At 51.2% G+C, this 16,871-nt stretch overlaps 7 protein-coding genes across 7 annotated transcripts; 2 read left to right on the top strand and 5 right to left on the bottom strand.

The window, feature by feature from the left end:
• Nucleotides 1–23: 23 nt before the first annotated feature.
• HETIRDRAFT_478683 (uncharacterized protein) lies at nucleotides 24–1,153 on the bottom strand (the record flags this gene model as incomplete). The annotated part of the gene is made up of 4 exons (XM_009551223.1): nucleotides 24–548; nucleotides 613–783; nucleotides 843–983; nucleotides 1,044–1,153. 4 exons carry the CDS (start codon nucleotides 1,151–1,153, stop codon nucleotides 152–154), a joined length of 819 nt encoding a protein of 272 aa, XP_009549518.1. The 3' UTR covers nucleotides 24–151.
• A 478-nt stretch (nucleotides 1,154–1,631) lies between these two features.
• On the bottom strand, nucleotides 1,632–5,644 carry HETIRDRAFT_387595 (uncharacterized protein; the record flags this gene model as incomplete). The annotated part of the gene is made up of 15 exons (XM_009551224.1): nucleotides 1,632–1,820; nucleotides 1,880–1,943; nucleotides 1,998–2,759; nucleotides 2,818–2,955; nucleotides 3,158–3,617; nucleotides 3,677–3,760; nucleotides 3,851–3,937; nucleotides 3,989–4,126; nucleotides 4,178–4,249; nucleotides 4,306–4,337; nucleotides 4,391–4,710; nucleotides 4,769–4,815; nucleotides 4,872–5,158; nucleotides 5,219–5,383; nucleotides 5,456–5,644. 15 exons carry the CDS (start codon nucleotides 5,642–5,644, stop codon nucleotides 1,792–1,794), a joined length of 2,874 nt encoding a protein of 957 aa, XP_009549519.1. The 3' UTR covers nucleotides 1,632–1,791.
• Nucleotides 5,645–5,927: 283 nt separating this feature from the next.
• Nucleotides 5,928–7,661, top strand: HETIRDRAFT_50273 (uncharacterized protein; the record flags this gene model as incomplete). The annotated part of the gene is made up of 4 exons (XM_009550476.1): nucleotides 5,928–6,011; nucleotides 6,079–6,470; nucleotides 6,520–6,757; nucleotides 6,822–7,661. 4 exons carry the CDS (start codon nucleotides 5,928–5,930, stop codon nucleotides 7,659–7,661), a joined length of 1,554 nt encoding a protein of 517 aa, XP_009548771.1.
• A 189-nt stretch (nucleotides 7,662–7,850) lies between these two features.
• HETIRDRAFT_435687 (uncharacterized protein) lies at nucleotides 7,851–8,264 on the bottom strand (the record flags this gene model as incomplete). The annotated part of the gene is made up of 1 exon (XM_009551225.1): nucleotides 7,851–8,264. The coding sequence occupies one exon, from the start codon at nucleotides 8,262–8,264 to the stop codon at nucleotides 8,052–8,054; it is 213 nt and encodes a 70-aa protein (XP_009549520.1). The 3' UTR covers nucleotides 7,851–8,051.
• Nucleotides 8,265–9,539: 1,275 nt separating this feature from the next.
• On the bottom strand, nucleotides 9,540–11,420 carry HETIRDRAFT_460149 (uncharacterized protein; the record flags this gene model as incomplete). Its single annotated transcript, XM_009551226.1, has 5 exons — nucleotides 9,540–10,291; nucleotides 10,343–10,576; nucleotides 10,629–10,701; nucleotides 10,764–10,908; nucleotides 11,093–11,420. 5 exons carry the CDS (start codon nucleotides 11,418–11,420, stop codon nucleotides 9,827–9,829), a joined length of 1,245 nt encoding a protein of 414 aa, XP_009549521.1. The 3' UTR covers nucleotides 9,540–9,826.
• Nucleotides 11,421–11,977: 557 nt separating this feature from the next.
• On the bottom strand, nucleotides 11,978–14,570 carry HETIRDRAFT_104547 (major facilitator superfamily; the record flags this gene model as incomplete). The annotated part of the gene is made up of 15 exons (XM_009551227.1): nucleotides 11,978–12,046; nucleotides 12,104–12,222; nucleotides 12,292–12,338; nucleotides 12,399–12,457; nucleotides 12,512–12,653; nucleotides 12,708–12,761; nucleotides 12,818–12,892; nucleotides 12,945–12,988; nucleotides 13,044–13,081; nucleotides 13,139–13,323; nucleotides 13,388–13,516; nucleotides 13,608–13,718; nucleotides 13,773–13,986; nucleotides 14,044–14,143; nucleotides 14,283–14,570. The coding sequence occupies 15 exons, from the start codon at nucleotides 14,568–14,570 to the stop codon at nucleotides 11,978–11,980; spliced, it is 1,674 nt and encodes a 557-aa protein (XP_009549522.1).
• A 687-nt stretch (nucleotides 14,571–15,257) lies between these two features.
• Nucleotides 15,258–15,881, top strand: HETIRDRAFT_241942 (uncharacterized protein; the record flags this gene model as incomplete). Its single annotated transcript, XM_009551228.1, has 1 exon — nucleotides 15,258–15,881. A coding segment is annotated over one exon (624 nt), but the record flags the coding sequence as incomplete, so codon positions are not given.
• Nucleotides 15,882–16,871: the final 990 nt, after the last annotated feature.

Below are 16,871 nucleotides of genomic sequence, written 5' to 3' on the forward strand. Positions count from 1 at the left end.
TGCAGACCTTAAACTTAGGTTAAGGGTTGGAATGACATTCGACCTATAGAACGACAGTGATACATCATCGCATCGTACGGCTATGATACAACGACAATTATAACGCAGTAGCAGTACGCCAAGAGCGAGCAGTATATAAGACGTCCCCGAATCATTCCATCTCGAACAATAATACCTCCGCAACACTCTCGCCCACATTCCCCACCTTGAGTTCACTCCCTGGCAGGCCCAACACGTACACCCCGTCACCTTCCTTCAACAGGAGCTCGCCCGCCCCTTCCGCACTCACACGCACAGTCGCGCCAGTGGCCTCATTGGTGTTATAGCCAGAGGTTTGTACGACATGGATATATGCCTTGCGCGCAGGTCCCTTCTTCTCCAGCCTGTGAGAGAGGGTTCTTCCCGGAGATATGAGAGACGCGTAGAGGGAAAGGGGCGAATGAACGGGAGCAGGGCCAGGTGCTTCCCGTTCTAGCGAGATCCCCGGAGCAAAGGCGGGAGCAACGACGCGCACGAAGGTGTCCTTCTTCTCTTCGTCGGTGAAGTGTCTAGATGCAGATGTGAGCATCTGCAGATTGATCGAGAGCGAGGATAATATGAAGGCAGACCAACCTAGTGTAATAGGTAGGCTTGAGCCCGGACTGGGAAGGCTTGCTCCAGATCTGTAAGAAATGGACTTGTTTAGCGCCATGAGTATGCTCGCTGTGCCGGATCCCAGTCCCAGTCGACGTCATCTGAATATCACCACGCTTGAGAACTTCTGTGTTTCCAAGCGAGTCATTACTACCAAAAACATCCATTCAGCTCGATCTAGAAGTTTCCCTGAGAGAAACCATACTGACTGTTGAAGCTCCCCAGAAACGACGTACGAGAAAATCTCGAACTCGCGATGCGGGTGCGTGCCAAAACCGGTCTTGGGCTCGACACGATCTTCGTTGATGACGCGCAAGCATCCAAACGAGCTATGCGCTGGGTCGAAGTAGCTGTAGAAAATCCATGTCTTTAAGATTCGGCATAGGAGGTGAATATGATGATGTACGCACTCGGCAAACGAGAACGTGTGGAAGGTCTTCAGCCACCCATGGTTGGCTTTGCCACGCTCTTGGTTAGGGCGAGGGACAAAGGCAACGGGACCCTTCGTGCTAGTAGACATACTAGACTTGACTAAATAGTGTCGGGGCGACTGTGAGGGTAGAAGTTTGATATTCCGGACAACGGGAGGTGAAGCTGCCGATCGAAGGAGACTGAGCAGGGATAGTACAGGCAGTTTGTGTGGATGCCTAAATGGCTTGTGTGAGGGGATGAGGACTGTGCCCTTCTTCAGATTTAATGCCCATTTTATATATACGAGCCAGGAGGCAGGTGTGAACTGCACGTCTGGAAAAGGAGACGATCAGGAAACCGTCTGTCGGGGGAGATTACGAAGCGTAGGACAAAGTTGCCTAACTAGGCTACTACCCGCCCACGACAGTCGGCGACGGTGGAGAGGCAGATGCCCAAGTCGGTGCCGCGATTACAGAGAATGCAAACAAATTGCATTGGCTGGAATTGCAGAGAACGACGATGCAGAAAGGTGAATAATAACATATGACTCTATCCAATGACTTGTCCGCAAACTGCTAGGCGACACTGAAGAGTACAATGGCTCCAAGGAAATCATTTTCATGCATGTGGGTAGTGATACAAGATATGTGCGAGGATAGCAACACGACGAAAATTGATCAGTCGCTTCAGTTTGCCTGAGCAAGCAAATAAAGGGGCAGAAATTGTGATGAGCGAGAGAACACTGAATTATTTGACTGGCTCTGCATTGATTAAATCTGCAACGCATGAAAACATGATCAGTCGATTGAAGTTTGGAAAAGTGAAGACGATCAACCTTTTGCCAGCTGCTTGTCAGCGTCTGTTAGGCCGGAATCGTGCGCCTCTAGGAATGCATCAACCTATGCGAGCCATCAGTAAGCCAAAAGATCGTTGCAACTGAGGAGTTGACAAACCTCGTCCATGACTCCGTCATCCTCCTCATCCTCTTCCTCCTCATCTTCGTCATCCTCATCATCCTTCGCGTCATCAATTGCGAATGGCGTTCTCTCCATCAATGCGGCGTTTGCAGCCTCTACCAACGCCATAGGAGGCATCGGGCTCAACTGCGCTGCCCCATCCACATCGCTCGTACCCTTGGTATCTACGCTCAGCGCTTTTGCCCCAGAAGAAGGTATTGATATAGTCGATTCGCTCGCAACGACAGTGCTAGTCGTGCTGGGTGAGAGACTCGACTTGGACGACGACCGGCGCATAGAGGGCATCAGTAGCGACTCGCGCGCCCTCGGTTCTTCGACAGATGTGTATCGCCCGATGGATGGACGATGGATGATTTGATGCTTCCCAATTGTCTTGCCGAGCTCGTCGCTGAATTTATTGAACAGCTTCTTATTGTCGTCCGACACGATGTTCGACCACAGCCCACCGAGGAACCCACTGTTGGACGGTGGCAGCTCCATCAAAGGCACTGGCTCCAATCTAAACGAGACCGAGAGGTCGGTTTCGAAGAACGACTCGAGTACCTCATCCGCGAGGACGACCATCCGGAAGGTGGCGAGGTTGAGATAAGGTTGATTAGACTCGATTTGCGGGGAAGTCTCTCCTTCTTCCTCGCCCTCCGATCTAGGAAGAAGAGCATCTCCGTATTCGAAGGCATTTGACATGAATCGACTGATAGCGCCAAGATACGCATCGCCAATCTCGAACCTGAATATAAACTAGTACAAAGTCAGAATTGAACAAAAGGTGGATGAAGCCGATGGAATTAGAACGCACCAGCATGGATTCGGACAGTGTGAGAACCTCATCCTTGGTGAGAAATCCATCCTTATTCTTATCGTGCAGGTTGAAGAACCATTCAATGTTCTCCATGAGATCGTTGAACATCACCCCGTCGAGACCGGACACAAGGTCCTGAGATAAATCGTGAGAAAGATTCAGAGGCGAGAGTAGAGGACATACTTGTAGAGACAAGGAGCCACGATATGAAATATCCCAGAAATAGAACAAACGGTCAATGAATTCATGTTCCGCAACTTCTCGATCCACTCGTTGCTGGTCGACAGAATCAATATCGCGGCTTGATCTCACGGGCAGGTCACGAAGAGCTACATACCTGGAACCCGTTCGTGACTATCTTCTCATCTCTCGCCCATGTCGCTATTTCGCTCAAGAAAACTCTGAAAGTTTTGAGCTCAATCCTCGTCTCAGGCCTCTCCTCTACTGCATCTTTGGTTGTCAATAACGATGGTGGTGGTTGGATCGCCACGGGAGGCGGCTCTATGCAAACTGCCTTGAACAGAGCGTCGTAGATGAATCCAGCTTGGTCCTTCGTGAACCTCTCCAGTGTCCTCAAATTTCGGATCGCCGAACGCTTTGAGAACGACTCGATGCTAGTGATGATCTCGTTGCGGAATTTGCGACGCTCAGCCTGGATCGTCTCATCGGTGATGATAGCGAATTCACGGAACGATACGAGGAGAAGCTCTTGGAACCGAGTGATTGCGCGAGCGCGTGGGTCGGTAGAGTGTGGATGCGCAGATTCCCCCAGAGAACTGAAGTAATCGCGCATTAAGCTGATGGACTGAACTCGTTAGCTATAGTCTTTGTGATCAAATTCAGCTAAGATACGCACTGAATGAAACCTCCATCATCCTGGATCTGTAGGAGTTTCTCGCCGTTAATCTTCAATATAGCTGGCAAATGAATGTTTGCTTTGCTGATCGCCAATAGCAGTGTGAATAAGAGACTGACCTAGCCTAAAATTCAAGTGAGTTGGCCGAACGGCTTGAGTACTAATGTAACTCACCCGACTTGGAACAGGACCTTCGGGCCCATGCAGAAAAAGCAATCAACTATTCGGAATGCAAACACCATAGGCATGCTATTGATAAACCTGAAAGCCGTTCAATAAATAATCATCAGGTGTGCCACAGCAAAGACTCACAAGCTAAGAAACCATGGCAAGGATGCAACAGAAAGCTGAACATCCACTTCTGTGAAGTGTTCATGAAGGATCGGCAGACACCGAGCCACCAGCGACTCGAATACCCGCTGATCCAAAAGTGTTCCATGCATCGACATACTGTCCGCAGCATGTCAGCATGGAATCACATACGCATTTCCCTAGACATACCTGTAATATCCTGGTAGCAAACGGTCACAGATGACTTCCAGAAGCCAGAACGCTTGCTCCTCTGACATATAGCTGTATGTTCATGAAGGTATGCTTACGGCGAAGATGGAGGACAAGGCGACTCTTACATAAGAATGGCCGCCGCAAGGATGTTCATAGCCTATAAGAATTTTCGCTCTCTCATACAAAAATTGAAGAACAAAACGCGCTAACCTGACAATATCCCGTCTCGGGATTCTTAAACGAGTAAGCTTGCAGCACTCTCCTGAGTGCGCTAATCCCGTCTTCGGACTGATATGCGGAATACTCGGGTAAACTTCGGTGCAGGTCCTTCTCAATCTCTTCAGTGCTCGTATTGATGCGGCCCTTGTTCTCTTCGAGTATGCGCTCGTAGACACCAGGATTGTAGAATCGGAGGAAGATAGAACCAGAGAGAGTCTCCCACATTTCACCTCGTAGGCGATTGGGCAAGCCTACCTGTACGAGACGCGTGCTTTGTGGGTAGCGCAGAAGCGTGAGGTGACGGCCATGGACTTGAAGATAGTGGTCGGATCATTATTTTATCTCATGTAGGACAAGACAAGAACTCACCCTTGAGGTAGTTCGTCCACAGCTTTGTCTTGGATGCCTCACGCAACCTGCCAAACAAAAGAATATATCCCGCGAGCGTCGAATTAAAACCAAAGGGACCCACTTTTTTGGGTCACCAGGAAACTTGAATTTGAGCCCTAGTCCCCCGTGAAAGGAACGTGTGCTAGTAAATCCATCCGCTACCGCTTCACCCCCGTCAATCAGGCTTCCGTCCTCCCTTTCGTTATCAGCGACAGTGGACGAGCCGGAAACGAGATTTTCTGTATAACATGTCTTGGCGAATCCCTTGACAGACTTCATCTTTCCAGCCTGCAATTCTGCTTTGAGTGCATCACGCAACAGGGAACAGAAGAGATCCGCGGTAGGACGGAGAGATGTTAGCTGGACGATCTACAGAACATGCAGCAAGTCATTGGCACGATACGCATCACAAGTAGCGTGCCGACGTACGATCTTCATCCCATGCCATAGAGAAAGACTGAGCGCGTATATACCGGCGCGCGCATTCAAGCGCTCGACGCGACGGACAGTGCATAGTGGAATGGTGAATCTGACGGACTTGCGATCTAAGCTCACAAACGCCAGGTATGGCGGCAAAAGGTGCAGTTTACCGGCCTAATCCGGACTTTGTTAGCTTCCACCGACCATGGCAGGGCTGTGATATCGTTCCAGTGAAAGCCGACTCACGTAGGAGTCCTCCTCGCCATGCACGCCCAAGCTCAATACAGCACTGATCTCCATAGACTCGTGTCCCTCATTGGGCCCCGTCTCGCTCGCAGCTTTGACATGTTCGTGTGGGATTGCGAAGAATAGCTGAGTCTGCTGGTCTTTGTCTGGCTCCTTAAAGTTACGGAGCTGTGTCGATATCGTGGCCATTCCGTCACCGAGTCAGTGCTGTCTCACACGCGTGATTATGCCCTGTATTCTCCTATATCGAATGCTAGACGCGAAGAGTCTGAACGAAATGTGCTGTCCAGTCAGCGAAGGGTGGCCGTAAGGATCATCAGCAGCTCGGGCTTACAAGCTGGTTTGAGTCCGCGCGTGAGTTTCACACCAGTGACCACGACGCCGAAAATAGACTAGGTAAGTTCACGTCACTTTCCTCACTGACTCGACAACTATCACCTTCGTGGGACTTTCGTGGCTCACCAAAGCGTCTATGGGCCTCTTGAGACTGCCAATAGAGCTGATTTTGAGGATACTGGAGGACCTTGACTATCGATCTATCCTTGCATGCAAACGTGTGAGTTCTCATTCACACCCAATTTCAGGCGCACACCGCTGATCATCGCCGCAAACCATCACTGTAGATATGTCGCAGACTAAATGTCTTGATAGATCAGTCGACGACGCTACGATATGTTGTCGCACTTGCGGCTGTTGGTCAACAAGATGGCTCGTCCAGTCATCTGGGCATAGCAGAACGGCTACAGATGCTAACTGGGTTCCGGGATGCTTGGGAAGAACTAAAATGGACAGAGCACACATGTGTTCCAACTCAAGATGGGGGATCTTGGGAGCTATACGGAGGCGTCTTCGCAGAGTGCTCCGAGGATCGGGAAACGCTATTCTTCAGGCAGTTGCCCTCTCGTCTGAGAGGAATTGAAGCCCGCGAATGGAGAGTTGATGTCAGATTCCATGTCTGTGATTTTACAATGGATCCGTCTCAGGATCTACTTGTCGCATTGCAGTACGTCGCATCGTGTTTATTGAAGGCAAGGTCAAGTTCTAATGCCAGTTGCCTCTATCAGAGTCCACTCATCCACCGGCAAATCGAAAGTACATCTACAAGCAATGTCGTCGGGTAACGCCCATCCTGCAGCATATAATGCATCCGTTTTGGAACACACCATCACAGATATGGAGGGGGAGTGGGGGTATGACATTGTCATAAATGGTGATCGTCTCGGTGTTATGTTCATGGACACAGCCAGAGACGCCGATACCGAGTTTGTGGTTTGGAATTGGAAATCGGGCAAAATCTTGATGGTCACATCCTATATTCTCCTCGTCATGGCCTGAAATTCTCTGACGCCTATGCTACCTTTCTTAGTGGTTGACGGGAGATGACATCAGGTCATTCGTGTTCCTCGACGAACGCTTCGTCATGGTCGCCCGCATCATTGACAGAGATCCATTGGCTGATAGCCCTATTATAGCAGTCTACGACTTGGATGCAATGTCTCCCAAACAAACCAACATTTGCGACATACCGTATCGATGCGCTTTCACCCTCCCTGAAATGGGCGTAGACACCCTTCTACACGATCTTCTCATTCGCTCAGATCCCGCGCCTAATTGGCAGCCGAGGCGAGACCTGGCCGTTCCCTTTCACGCCATGCACGCGGAGCGACTCTTCGTCATAACACTGTTCGCCTATGTCATATCTCCCAGACGAAATAATCTGCGAGCACTGGATCTGTTCGTCAGTTCGCGCTTTTTTCTGGAGCGCGCCCGCGACCTACGCGCAGACACATTATCATGGAGTCAATGGGGCCCTCATTACAGCCGCGCAGTGGTCCGCGGCAAACCAACACAGACGGATTGGGTTTGCTACATTTTCGGGATGAGGTTTATCAACCCCAAGCCTGTTGGACGCCGCCCTGACAAAGAAATTCAAATTCTGGACTTTCATCCAGCAAGAGTTGACCGAGCCAGGCACGGAGAGTTGTTAGACGGATGGGAGCTGGTCACTGCTGAAACGGTTATTTCTCGGAACTGGCTGCAATCCGTACCTTTGAAAACTAACCTCCCTTGCCTCGTCAAAAAAATCCCGCTGCCTCTTCCTTCTGCTATTAACAGTTCAGTATCTCTGATGATCAGTGAGGATACATTGATTGCTCTCGAAGAAGTGTGTGGATTGACTTATGTCTTCGGTCTGTCGGGTTGCTGATGATATCAAATGACAGCCTGCGTTTGCACCTAGAAAGATGCATTTGTGGACATTTTGACCCTCGCAGCATTCATGACGCTACATCTGAAACCCAAACCAGGGTGAAATGATGAGATCTCTGTTCGAGAGCTTGAACCACTTGGGGGCACGCTCGAGGTCGAACTTAGCATGCAAACGAACATCGATGTTGTAGACAAAGCGGACGGTGGCGTGATGAATTTACCTAGGAGCAGTGGTTAATGTAGCAAACATACAGGCAGCAGATGGAGGAGAGTTGATGTGCGTATCTGCGAAAGATGAGTACAGCGGAGGAATACAGTATGTACGTTGGCGAGATGGCGAAGGATAGCTGATGGTCGTTGAACGTAAAAACAAGTACAGTAGTATGATTCAGGCGTAGATATTTTGGAGTAGGACGGTGGTGATGATGGATCTGTGGGTAAGTATACAAAGATTAGGAGTATCCCGCCGTGCTCCGTCAGCTCGAGGAAACGACTCAAGCGTCGCCATCAACATCCTCCGCGGCAACGACGCACGAGAGACGGCTAGGCACGTACGTCTTCGGGCCTGTAGAAGGAAGAGGCCGGTGCATAGGACGCACATGCGCACGATTGAGGAGGAGGCGCGCAAATGCGTGGTTACGGAAGTTGCGCTCAGAGGCGGGCGTGAGCGGTTTCGCGGGGCTCTTGGCAGCCGATGCAGGCAACAAGCGGGGCGCTCTCTTGCAAGGGAAGAGGATTTCGGCATGGAGATCGGCCAAGGCATTTTCGGTCGCCATGTGTGCAGAACGTTTTACGGTGAACGGTTGGTGGAGCGAGGAAGATGATGCTGCACGGCGCGGGCGCGGGGCAACAGGAATAGAGAAGGTGATGGTGCGCACTGGGCGTGCTACCGAACGCACTGCGCGGTAAGCAGTGGTGATGCTCGCAGCATGCATATGAGTAGAAGAGAATGCGGACGACGACTGTTGGGTGGCTAGCATGGTGAAAGGTCTACGTTGGAGAGAGCGACCGGTGTGTCTGTTGACCAGGAAAGGGTACAACAAGTTCAACTGCGAATATTGCAGCGATGGAGGACGAGGTCAGAAAGAGGTAGGCCAGCCGTCACGCGCTATGAGTTGAATGTCCTGCGAACACTGGTGACAAGATGCAGGCTAAGGGCAGGCATATATGGTGCCGGAGCAAAGTTACGGCGTAAACTGTTACCAGGTTGGTAGTTCCCGACCACGGCGCCGCTCGGCGCTCGAGATCGCTCTAGCGCAAGGCCAGACATTAGCGTCACCAAATCAAGCGAGATCGTCTAACTAGGAAGCAGGTGAAGAGAAAGAATCCCATGCGAGTTCATGTGATGTTGACGACCCCTGTGGATTTGCATATCGACGATGACGAGATTCTTGACCTGCGCACAGACCTGCGCAGACGCAACTGAACGGTCAGCTCAGTGATATAAATGTGGAATACATACCCATGCCCGTTGATATAAATTCGAGAAGGTCTTGAGTCCATTGAGTGTAAGGGGTCCTTAGAGGTCCTTAGCTCCGTCTTCGATTTCCTGCAGTCGCCTGGACGATTCCTTTTGCATGCAGGTCCAGCAGGGTCCCGCCCTTGTCCCGCGTGCTTCTTCGTTGAAATCCAGTGCACATGGACGTGTCGCCTTGTAGACACCGCCGTTCAGCTAGAAACAGGCCTTCTAGATTTGGCCGCTTCAATCTGATCTCGACTGTGGCTGACTGTGGTCAGTGTTACACGTTTCTACGCAGGGTCAACGGTTAGTGAGAAAAAAAACGAATACTGCAAGTGCTTCCCGGCCCGTTCAGGACCTGCCACCTAAGGAAGTTCGGCGGGCAGGCAAAAGCAAGGATAAAGGTGTTCAACCAGGAACGTAGAGAACGTGTCTCTATTCGTCGTAACGAGTCATCAGAAGGTGCTACATGGTGAAAGGTATGAGAAGTGTTGAAACAGGATGATGCAACTGGGCAGTGTGAAGAATAAAGAGCGATGCGATGATAGAATAGAAAGCAATGGAGAAATAACAAGTAGTGCTGAACATAGACTTCCAAAAAAACATGATTGTAGACCCCATTTACCTGGGAGGATTTTCCTTCGATTTCCACGACCATAAAAATAAAGAGAACAAGCGATGAAGGATCCGAGTCTGAGTGAGATTCATGACCTATTCCGCAGATATGCTGCGCGCGCGCGCTCCATAGTGTCCCTGAGCTCGGGACTGTGTAGTTGGCTCTTGTCTTCGTGGAGGCTTCCGTAGGAGTGCATTGAATCTACCGATGCACCGCGCTGAGGTCCGAGAGAGAATGAATCAGGGACGGACAGCGCAGCTGTAACGTATCCCGGAGAACTGCGTGTGTCGAAGCGTGACCGACGTGGGGAGACACTTGGTGGAGGAGATATGTACGAAGAAAACGAAGAGGGGAGGCCTAAGTTTTGGGGTCGCTTGTTGCGACGGAATGACCCTCGCCGAGAGCTCGTGCTCGGGCCTGCCTCTTCTTCCCAAGCTCCACTGCCATCGTCCACCTCGTCTTCCTGCGCGTCACTCATCACGACTACCTCCTTGCCAAGGGCTTTCTTTCCCTCTTCGATGAGTTGCGCAAGCCGATCACCCATCCAGTCCATCTACAACACTTCATTCAAATGCAATACAGTAGGGCAGGTGATAGAATTTACCTTGTCCTCGACGACGTCCTCCACTTCCTCCACCTCATTGAAGCTAAATTCAGGCTGTGGTTGAAAGCTCGGAGGAGATACATCGTGAGAAGGTGTGATGGTGACTGGGACGCGGGTACGTGGCCGACGATGGCGTGTGAGCGTCTTCCGGCTCGACGAAGCTGGAATGTGGCGATTCCTCTTTGCACGAGGAGTCGGAGGGGTGATTGCTACAGGGGGCTGACCTTCCCGAGGCTGTACAGGACGTCAGGTTTGGTTAGAGCGGCTGACGATGTGCATCACATACATCAGGATCCACCCAGTTGCCTTGTTCGTAAGGTGGAGGTGCCAGCTCGGGTTCCCTGCCCCGATCCCTCCATCTGAGACTCCAACCTTCATCAGTAACCCAGGATCCATTAAAGAGGATAATAATATCCCTCACAAACGATAGACAGTGAGGCCTACAGCTGTCCCGATGAGGGCAGCGCTCACAGCGGTGGATACAATAGTGCCTGCAAGCGTACGACGACGCTTGGCAGGCGGGAGGTCTACGAAAACATGAAGAGAGAAAGCCATCAGCATGAGCGCTACCCAAAACATGAGCAGAGTATATAACAATGGGAGGAAAATACATCGCAGGCATAGGGACGACATGAGCGTTCCATGCGCGGGGGGCACGTGTATGCGGCATGTCCGTCCACGGGCCAGAGGCGAACCGCCCGTTTATTTATGTATGTAACAGGCCGAGTGACACACGTCCGGAGTACTCACCGGCGGCCATTTCCTCAATTTCGTTCCCATTGCCGTTCCCATATACCATTTCGCGATACTTTGCAGGGGTGTCGAGGTACCCATTGGAGGAAGCATTGACGGCGGTGGCAAGGCTAGGCTCCGCAGTGGCAGGCACCCATCCTCTCTTTCTGCTCAGAGGTTCCGGCGATGAAAACCGACCAGATGAGGGCCGGCGGCGGAGCGGACGAACGTCTGGAGTTTGAGCGGGTGGGCACGAGCCTGAAGCGTCTGGCTGAGGTTGTGAAGGTGAGGAAAAAGGATTGGTGATCCCGGGAAGGGGTAGATTAAACGTGAAATTGAATGGCATGGTGAAAGGGCAGTTCGTGGACGTCGATGGGAGAGGAGAGCGATGAAAGAGCACGGTGCACACCCTGGTGGTGGTGGTAGAGGTTCAGTCGCGTCTCTAAATTACCAGCGCCCCAGATAAGCACGTGACAGAAATCCCAGACGAACGAGTGGCGATACCGGCAGCCCTCTTTCTTCTCCTTGCATTCTCATCGTTTTTCATCTTCGCACATTCATCGTCACCCTACTGTAAGATACTCCAACCAGAAAATGTTCCATGTATATCTGATTTTTGAGGAATCAATTCACCCCTGCCGCGCTAGCCTTGTCGGGGCTCGATAGAGAGGTTCAAGTCCAATGCAGTCTGAGTACGCCCGGACCACCATAGGAAAACAGAACTTGCTATTATTAGCGTAGTGGTCGTAATTTAGCTCTATAGTTGTCTATACGTGAGATCGTAGCGTTCCAAGGAGTTGGAGACGTCAGCGCTCAGCGCAGCTGGGCTGGCATGGTCATCAATAAAGTTTCGTCTCCTCAAATCGGTCCGTATGCGCTGCGGTGCCCCAATTGGTGCCATGATTATTTCTTCATGGCCACCCTCGAGAATTTGCTCCGAGCACGGATTTTGGGTCCGTAGGTGAACAGGATCTGTCATGTCAATGTCAATTCACCAATAATCCAGAGCGACTTGCCACATCAACGTACGATGGGGATCGGGATCATAACGACAGCGATGCATCCGAACAATGTGTTAGCCCATTTGTATGTCAGCTTGTTGAACATCTGCTGCGTAAATAGCGGGAAAGCCATGCCCATGAGGTTACCTGCAGAACAGTAAAACATGATCAGTTCTGACCACGTCAATCGAGAGAGGTCGCCGTCAAACCACTTACGACAAAGACTCTGGCCTGCAAGACTCGATGAAGCGAATGGGCCATAACTACGACGAGAAGCGAACGATGGGCGACGTAGCGATGCAAGTAGCGGTCAAAGCACTTACCAATCAGCTAGGTAAGTAAACACGGCAAGGTAGATGATATAGATCGCCCAGAAGATCAACTGCGGTTGTATGTCAGCACGTGATGGTACATCATTGATGGGACGCAAACGCACGACCAAGCCGATGACCAGGGCTATCCAGTGGACTTTCGAAAATGTGGTCCATGCATAGATGAACATTCCTACGGGGAAGATAACCGCTGCGATGCACGGCCAGTATAATCGTGCTTCGGGACCACGCTTTCCTACGTTTCGCCTGATCAGAGCCATCAGAGTCTGTTCGTGGGCAAGACAGAGGAGAGTAACCTACTGATACAGACGTTCCTGATGAAGGTTGCTCAGGAACCCAAGGAACGTCCCAACACTGACGGGAAGCAGTCAGTCTACCAAGCCAGTCGAGAACGGTGAGAATGGACAGACATGACGGATGCAAATACGGTTCCAATCTCTCCGATAGTAAACCCATGAAGCGTGCGGAAGACAGGCGCAATCGATCTACACATTCGAAAATAAACAATGATAAGAAAATTGTTCTCATGGGACTCACTCTATCATGCAGTACAAAACACCCCAAGCAAATCCTACCCACAACTATGAGGGAGGGATTCAGTGAACATGCGAAGCACTCTTAGCTGATTTGACTCACGCTACAGCTCATGCAGACTGGCTCTGACAAGAGCAAATCTATTTATTTAGAAATCGACGTCAGCAATAACATCTTTCTTGCTGATGAAGACTTACAGAGTGGTCTCGTGCAAGAGATATATATCAATGTTTTCAAGCTCGCCGATTCATCCTCGGCGCGCGCACGGTAACGGTGGTCATTCGTGTCCTTCCGTAACTTCTTCGCCAGGCGCGTCAATATCACTGTCGCCCGGGTTTCCTTCATGGCCACGAAGATGATAATGAACAAAACTCCTGTCGCGCTATATCCCGAGTAGTTCAGCTCCCAAAAAAGCACATGTAGGAGATGACGTCGTAGGTACGTACATGGCGTGTATCCATTGTATCCAGCGCCACTGCAAGTGGGGGTTCGCTGCTATCCAGCCAGCAGCAACAGGGCCGATACCGGTGCCTCCGATAGCAGTGACAGAGAAAATGGACATGGGAACACCGCGCCTGCGATAAAAATCCCCATCAGCGCCAGCTATCTCGCGTGAACGGACCGAGATAGTGCATGCCGAGATGCCTTGAGAGAGATGGTACATACTCATGAGGAGCAAATATATCCGCGATAGATCCGCCCACCATTGTCGACCCCGTCGAACCGAACGCCCCACCCAAGAACCGAGCAATAATGACGGTCTGAATGTTGTTAGAACTGGCGCTCGAGGTTAGAGAACAACAGATGACAAAATTGGGAGAGATGACGTACAGTGCGGCCATGATGTGCATCATCATGAATCCGAAACAGGAGACAATGTAGAGTGGGTGTCGGCCGAACTCTTCGCTGAAGGACGCGGTCACGAGGGGGACAATTCCGAAACCGAGACAGTAGACACTAAGCCCTATCGTGGCTTGGAATTCGGTGCAGTTGAGGTCTCGTGTCATGGAATCGAACCCCATGTTGTACGTCGCTGCCGCGGTAGCTGTCGAAAATTGAGGATCCTGTCGATATGCGGATGGAGCATGGCGAAAAAACTTACAAGAAAGAAGCGTGAATGCGCAAGCTGTAAGAGTGATAGCCCATTTCCTTCTCGGAGTATAGTTGGCGGGATTCCGCTTGTCATCTGGCTCAAACTCGACCTAGAATGATACGAGGATGAGAAAGCTGCACAACAGAACCTCGCGGGAAGCCACCAAATAGACCAATACTCCCATAGAAATTGGATAACGGAGGGCGGTACGAATACACTGAGGGAAATGCGTGCTGGAGTGTACTTACATAAAAAATCTCCTGCTTCTCGCCTTCCACAGACCCTTTCTCCAACTGCGAAGACTCGTGAGACTTATAATGGTGCCCCTTGTGATGGAGGACATCGCTCAACTGCGTCACCAGTCCCTCGTCGAGCTCCTCAGCATCTGGCCGAGTCTCGAGCCGCACTCTAGGATCGACAACAAGGTCTGTTAGCTGATCCAGACTCCGAACCGCAAGCCCGGCCACATGGGGAGATGGACCAACTGCGAGAGTGTGCTCGCTGCTGTTCGCATTCTCGTTCATCGTCACAGCCATCCTGGTGCTCTCGATTCAAGGGGAACGAGATGAATCCTCGGCGGCGGAAAGCTGTGAGATGGGGGAATGACTCGAAGACGCAGGCCGGGCATTGCGCGGACCAGTAGCCGCGATTTATAAAGAGTAATGATCGATTCGGTTATTGTTTGAGCAGGCTGTTTTTTTGGACTTCCGTTTGACCCTTCCGGCTCTCCTGATCCGGCCGCAGCCTTTGCAGGCGCTACTCGCGTTCATGAGGACAGCCCAAAATGTCAACCAAGTGCGCCGAAATGGGCTACCAGTACAAATCAAAAAGAACAACGCAGGGCAGTCGCAGGGCATGTTCTGGCATGGTCTGGTACCAGACTGGTACAGACTGGTACCAATGAAAACTGAACCGGCGGCATAAGATGACATTGATCGCCGCATTTACGGATCACATCAGCGGAAACCACCGGCTGAAAGATCATTCGCTATCTGCTCTGCTTGTGCTTGTTGTCTAACACCCTTAGATCCTAACAAGGCCAAACTGAGCGTCTCAACGCCTGCTTATTCATCTGTGGGGTATACAAACTCGTAGCTTGGGCTATGAACATTTCTGTCTCCCGACTCCGCAATTCCACGAGATCACCATGCGTTCGTATTTCGAGGCGGTTTTCATCTACCCATCTGTCGAACTCTGCTCCCGCGCCCAAACTCCATAACCGAATACGTGCTCTTCTCCGCGAGACAGCCCAGCCTGTTGCCGTTGTGACGTGCTTCATGCCGTCATCTCAACCACCGTCTCTGCTCGCCTCATCAGCGTCTCAGACGTTCCATGGCGCGACTCTCTCGTCTTTCACGTCGATATCTATGTCTCCATACCCGCTCGTCGCGTTCTCTCTTCGCGTCCCATCCCGCACCGCAACAGCTCTATCCTCAGCTTTAAATGCCCCCCTCTGCATCAACCTCCTCTCTGCACCCCAATCATCTACTGCACGAATATTTTCTCGTCCGGATCTACATCCCCGCCCTTTTGAGGCGTTGCAGTGGTCTTCGACGAAAGAAGGCCTTCCCACGATACACGGCAGTCTAGGAGCCCTTTCATGTCGCCTCGTTGGCAGTGCATGGCCATTACACGATTTAGATGCGCTGGGGAGCGGCTCTTCGGGCCATTCGGATCAGGTGGAAGCGGAAGAGGACAGAGGCGACGGGGTCGCGTCGGAGTTGTTTATCGCGCGAGTCATACGCGTGGAGGAGGTGCCGTCGGCCGAGGGGATAGCGGACGACGCGTCGCGAGCGCTGCCATTGTTGTATCACCGACGGACTTACGCGACTGCAGGCGATTTTCCTCCCTGTACGGAGACGACTGACCATTGACTGACCAATAAGACTTTTTCAAGATTATGTGTATGGTGCGCTGTCGGTCAGCCTTGGGCCATCGCGCAGCCGGCCGATGCAATGAGACAAGTTTCATACAACGAGCGTCAAGCTATCCAACCCTTGGAGTTTTGCAGACTGGCTGAACACAGGTTTCGATAATGGATCCGAACTCATTTTCTCCATTCATGTCCATCCATACTCGAACTTCCTACGCGGTGAGTGCGCACCGTTCGTTAATTGCTTGCTTGAGCGACCGAAACCAAAGATCGACTCAGGACCGAGGACCATAAATCGCTCGACTGAGATGGTCAAAAGAATTGTGTCGCGGGCGCCAATACTCGCGACAGCTGTCATCCTCGCAACATCATCATTTTTGTCATTTTTTCGAGATCTTCGATATCTCCGAGGCTCGCTATCATGTCTACCTAGCCAGGGAGCTTCAGTCAGCAGCGATGACGACGACCACATTCGAAGGCTCACGAGTCTTCCTGAAGAAGATAGACCTTGGGTGCAATGCAACACATCAATGACAGCTCCAGCTCCAGGTTTTGTCTTTGATAAGTCAGTGCATCACTTTCCTCTCGACGCGCAGGTATCTTGTCTCCTCTTGAGTCTGCGGTCCGCGATAGAGGTCTTAAACCCTCTATGGCCTATCTTGATGTTACGCCTAGGACAACCCGAACCTAACACTCGTGGGTTGATTATAGAAACCATCCTCAAGGCGATTCGACTATGGTCTTCGTAAGTATAGTACGTCGATCTCAAGCTCACAGGCTGCTAGTAGGACATCAAGGTAAGGTATGCATGTGACTGAGGTATGTATGTGACTGAGGCAAATCGAGCGCTTCTCTTTATCATCTGCGCATTGAAGCTATTGAAAACTCCCGCTGCAGTACGACACGATGTCTATCGGGTGACTATTTCACAACAGTCTGTATGGCCGTGTGGACTTGGATGTTT

Source organism: Heterobasidion irregulare (assembly GCF_000320585.1).
Source record: "Heterobasidion irregulare TC 32-1 unplaced genomic scaffold scaffold_08, whole genome shotgun sequence".
NCBI classification, from domain to species: domain Eukaryota; kingdom Fungi; phylum Basidiomycota; class Agaricomycetes; order Russulales; family Bondarzewiaceae; genus Heterobasidion; species Heterobasidion irregulare.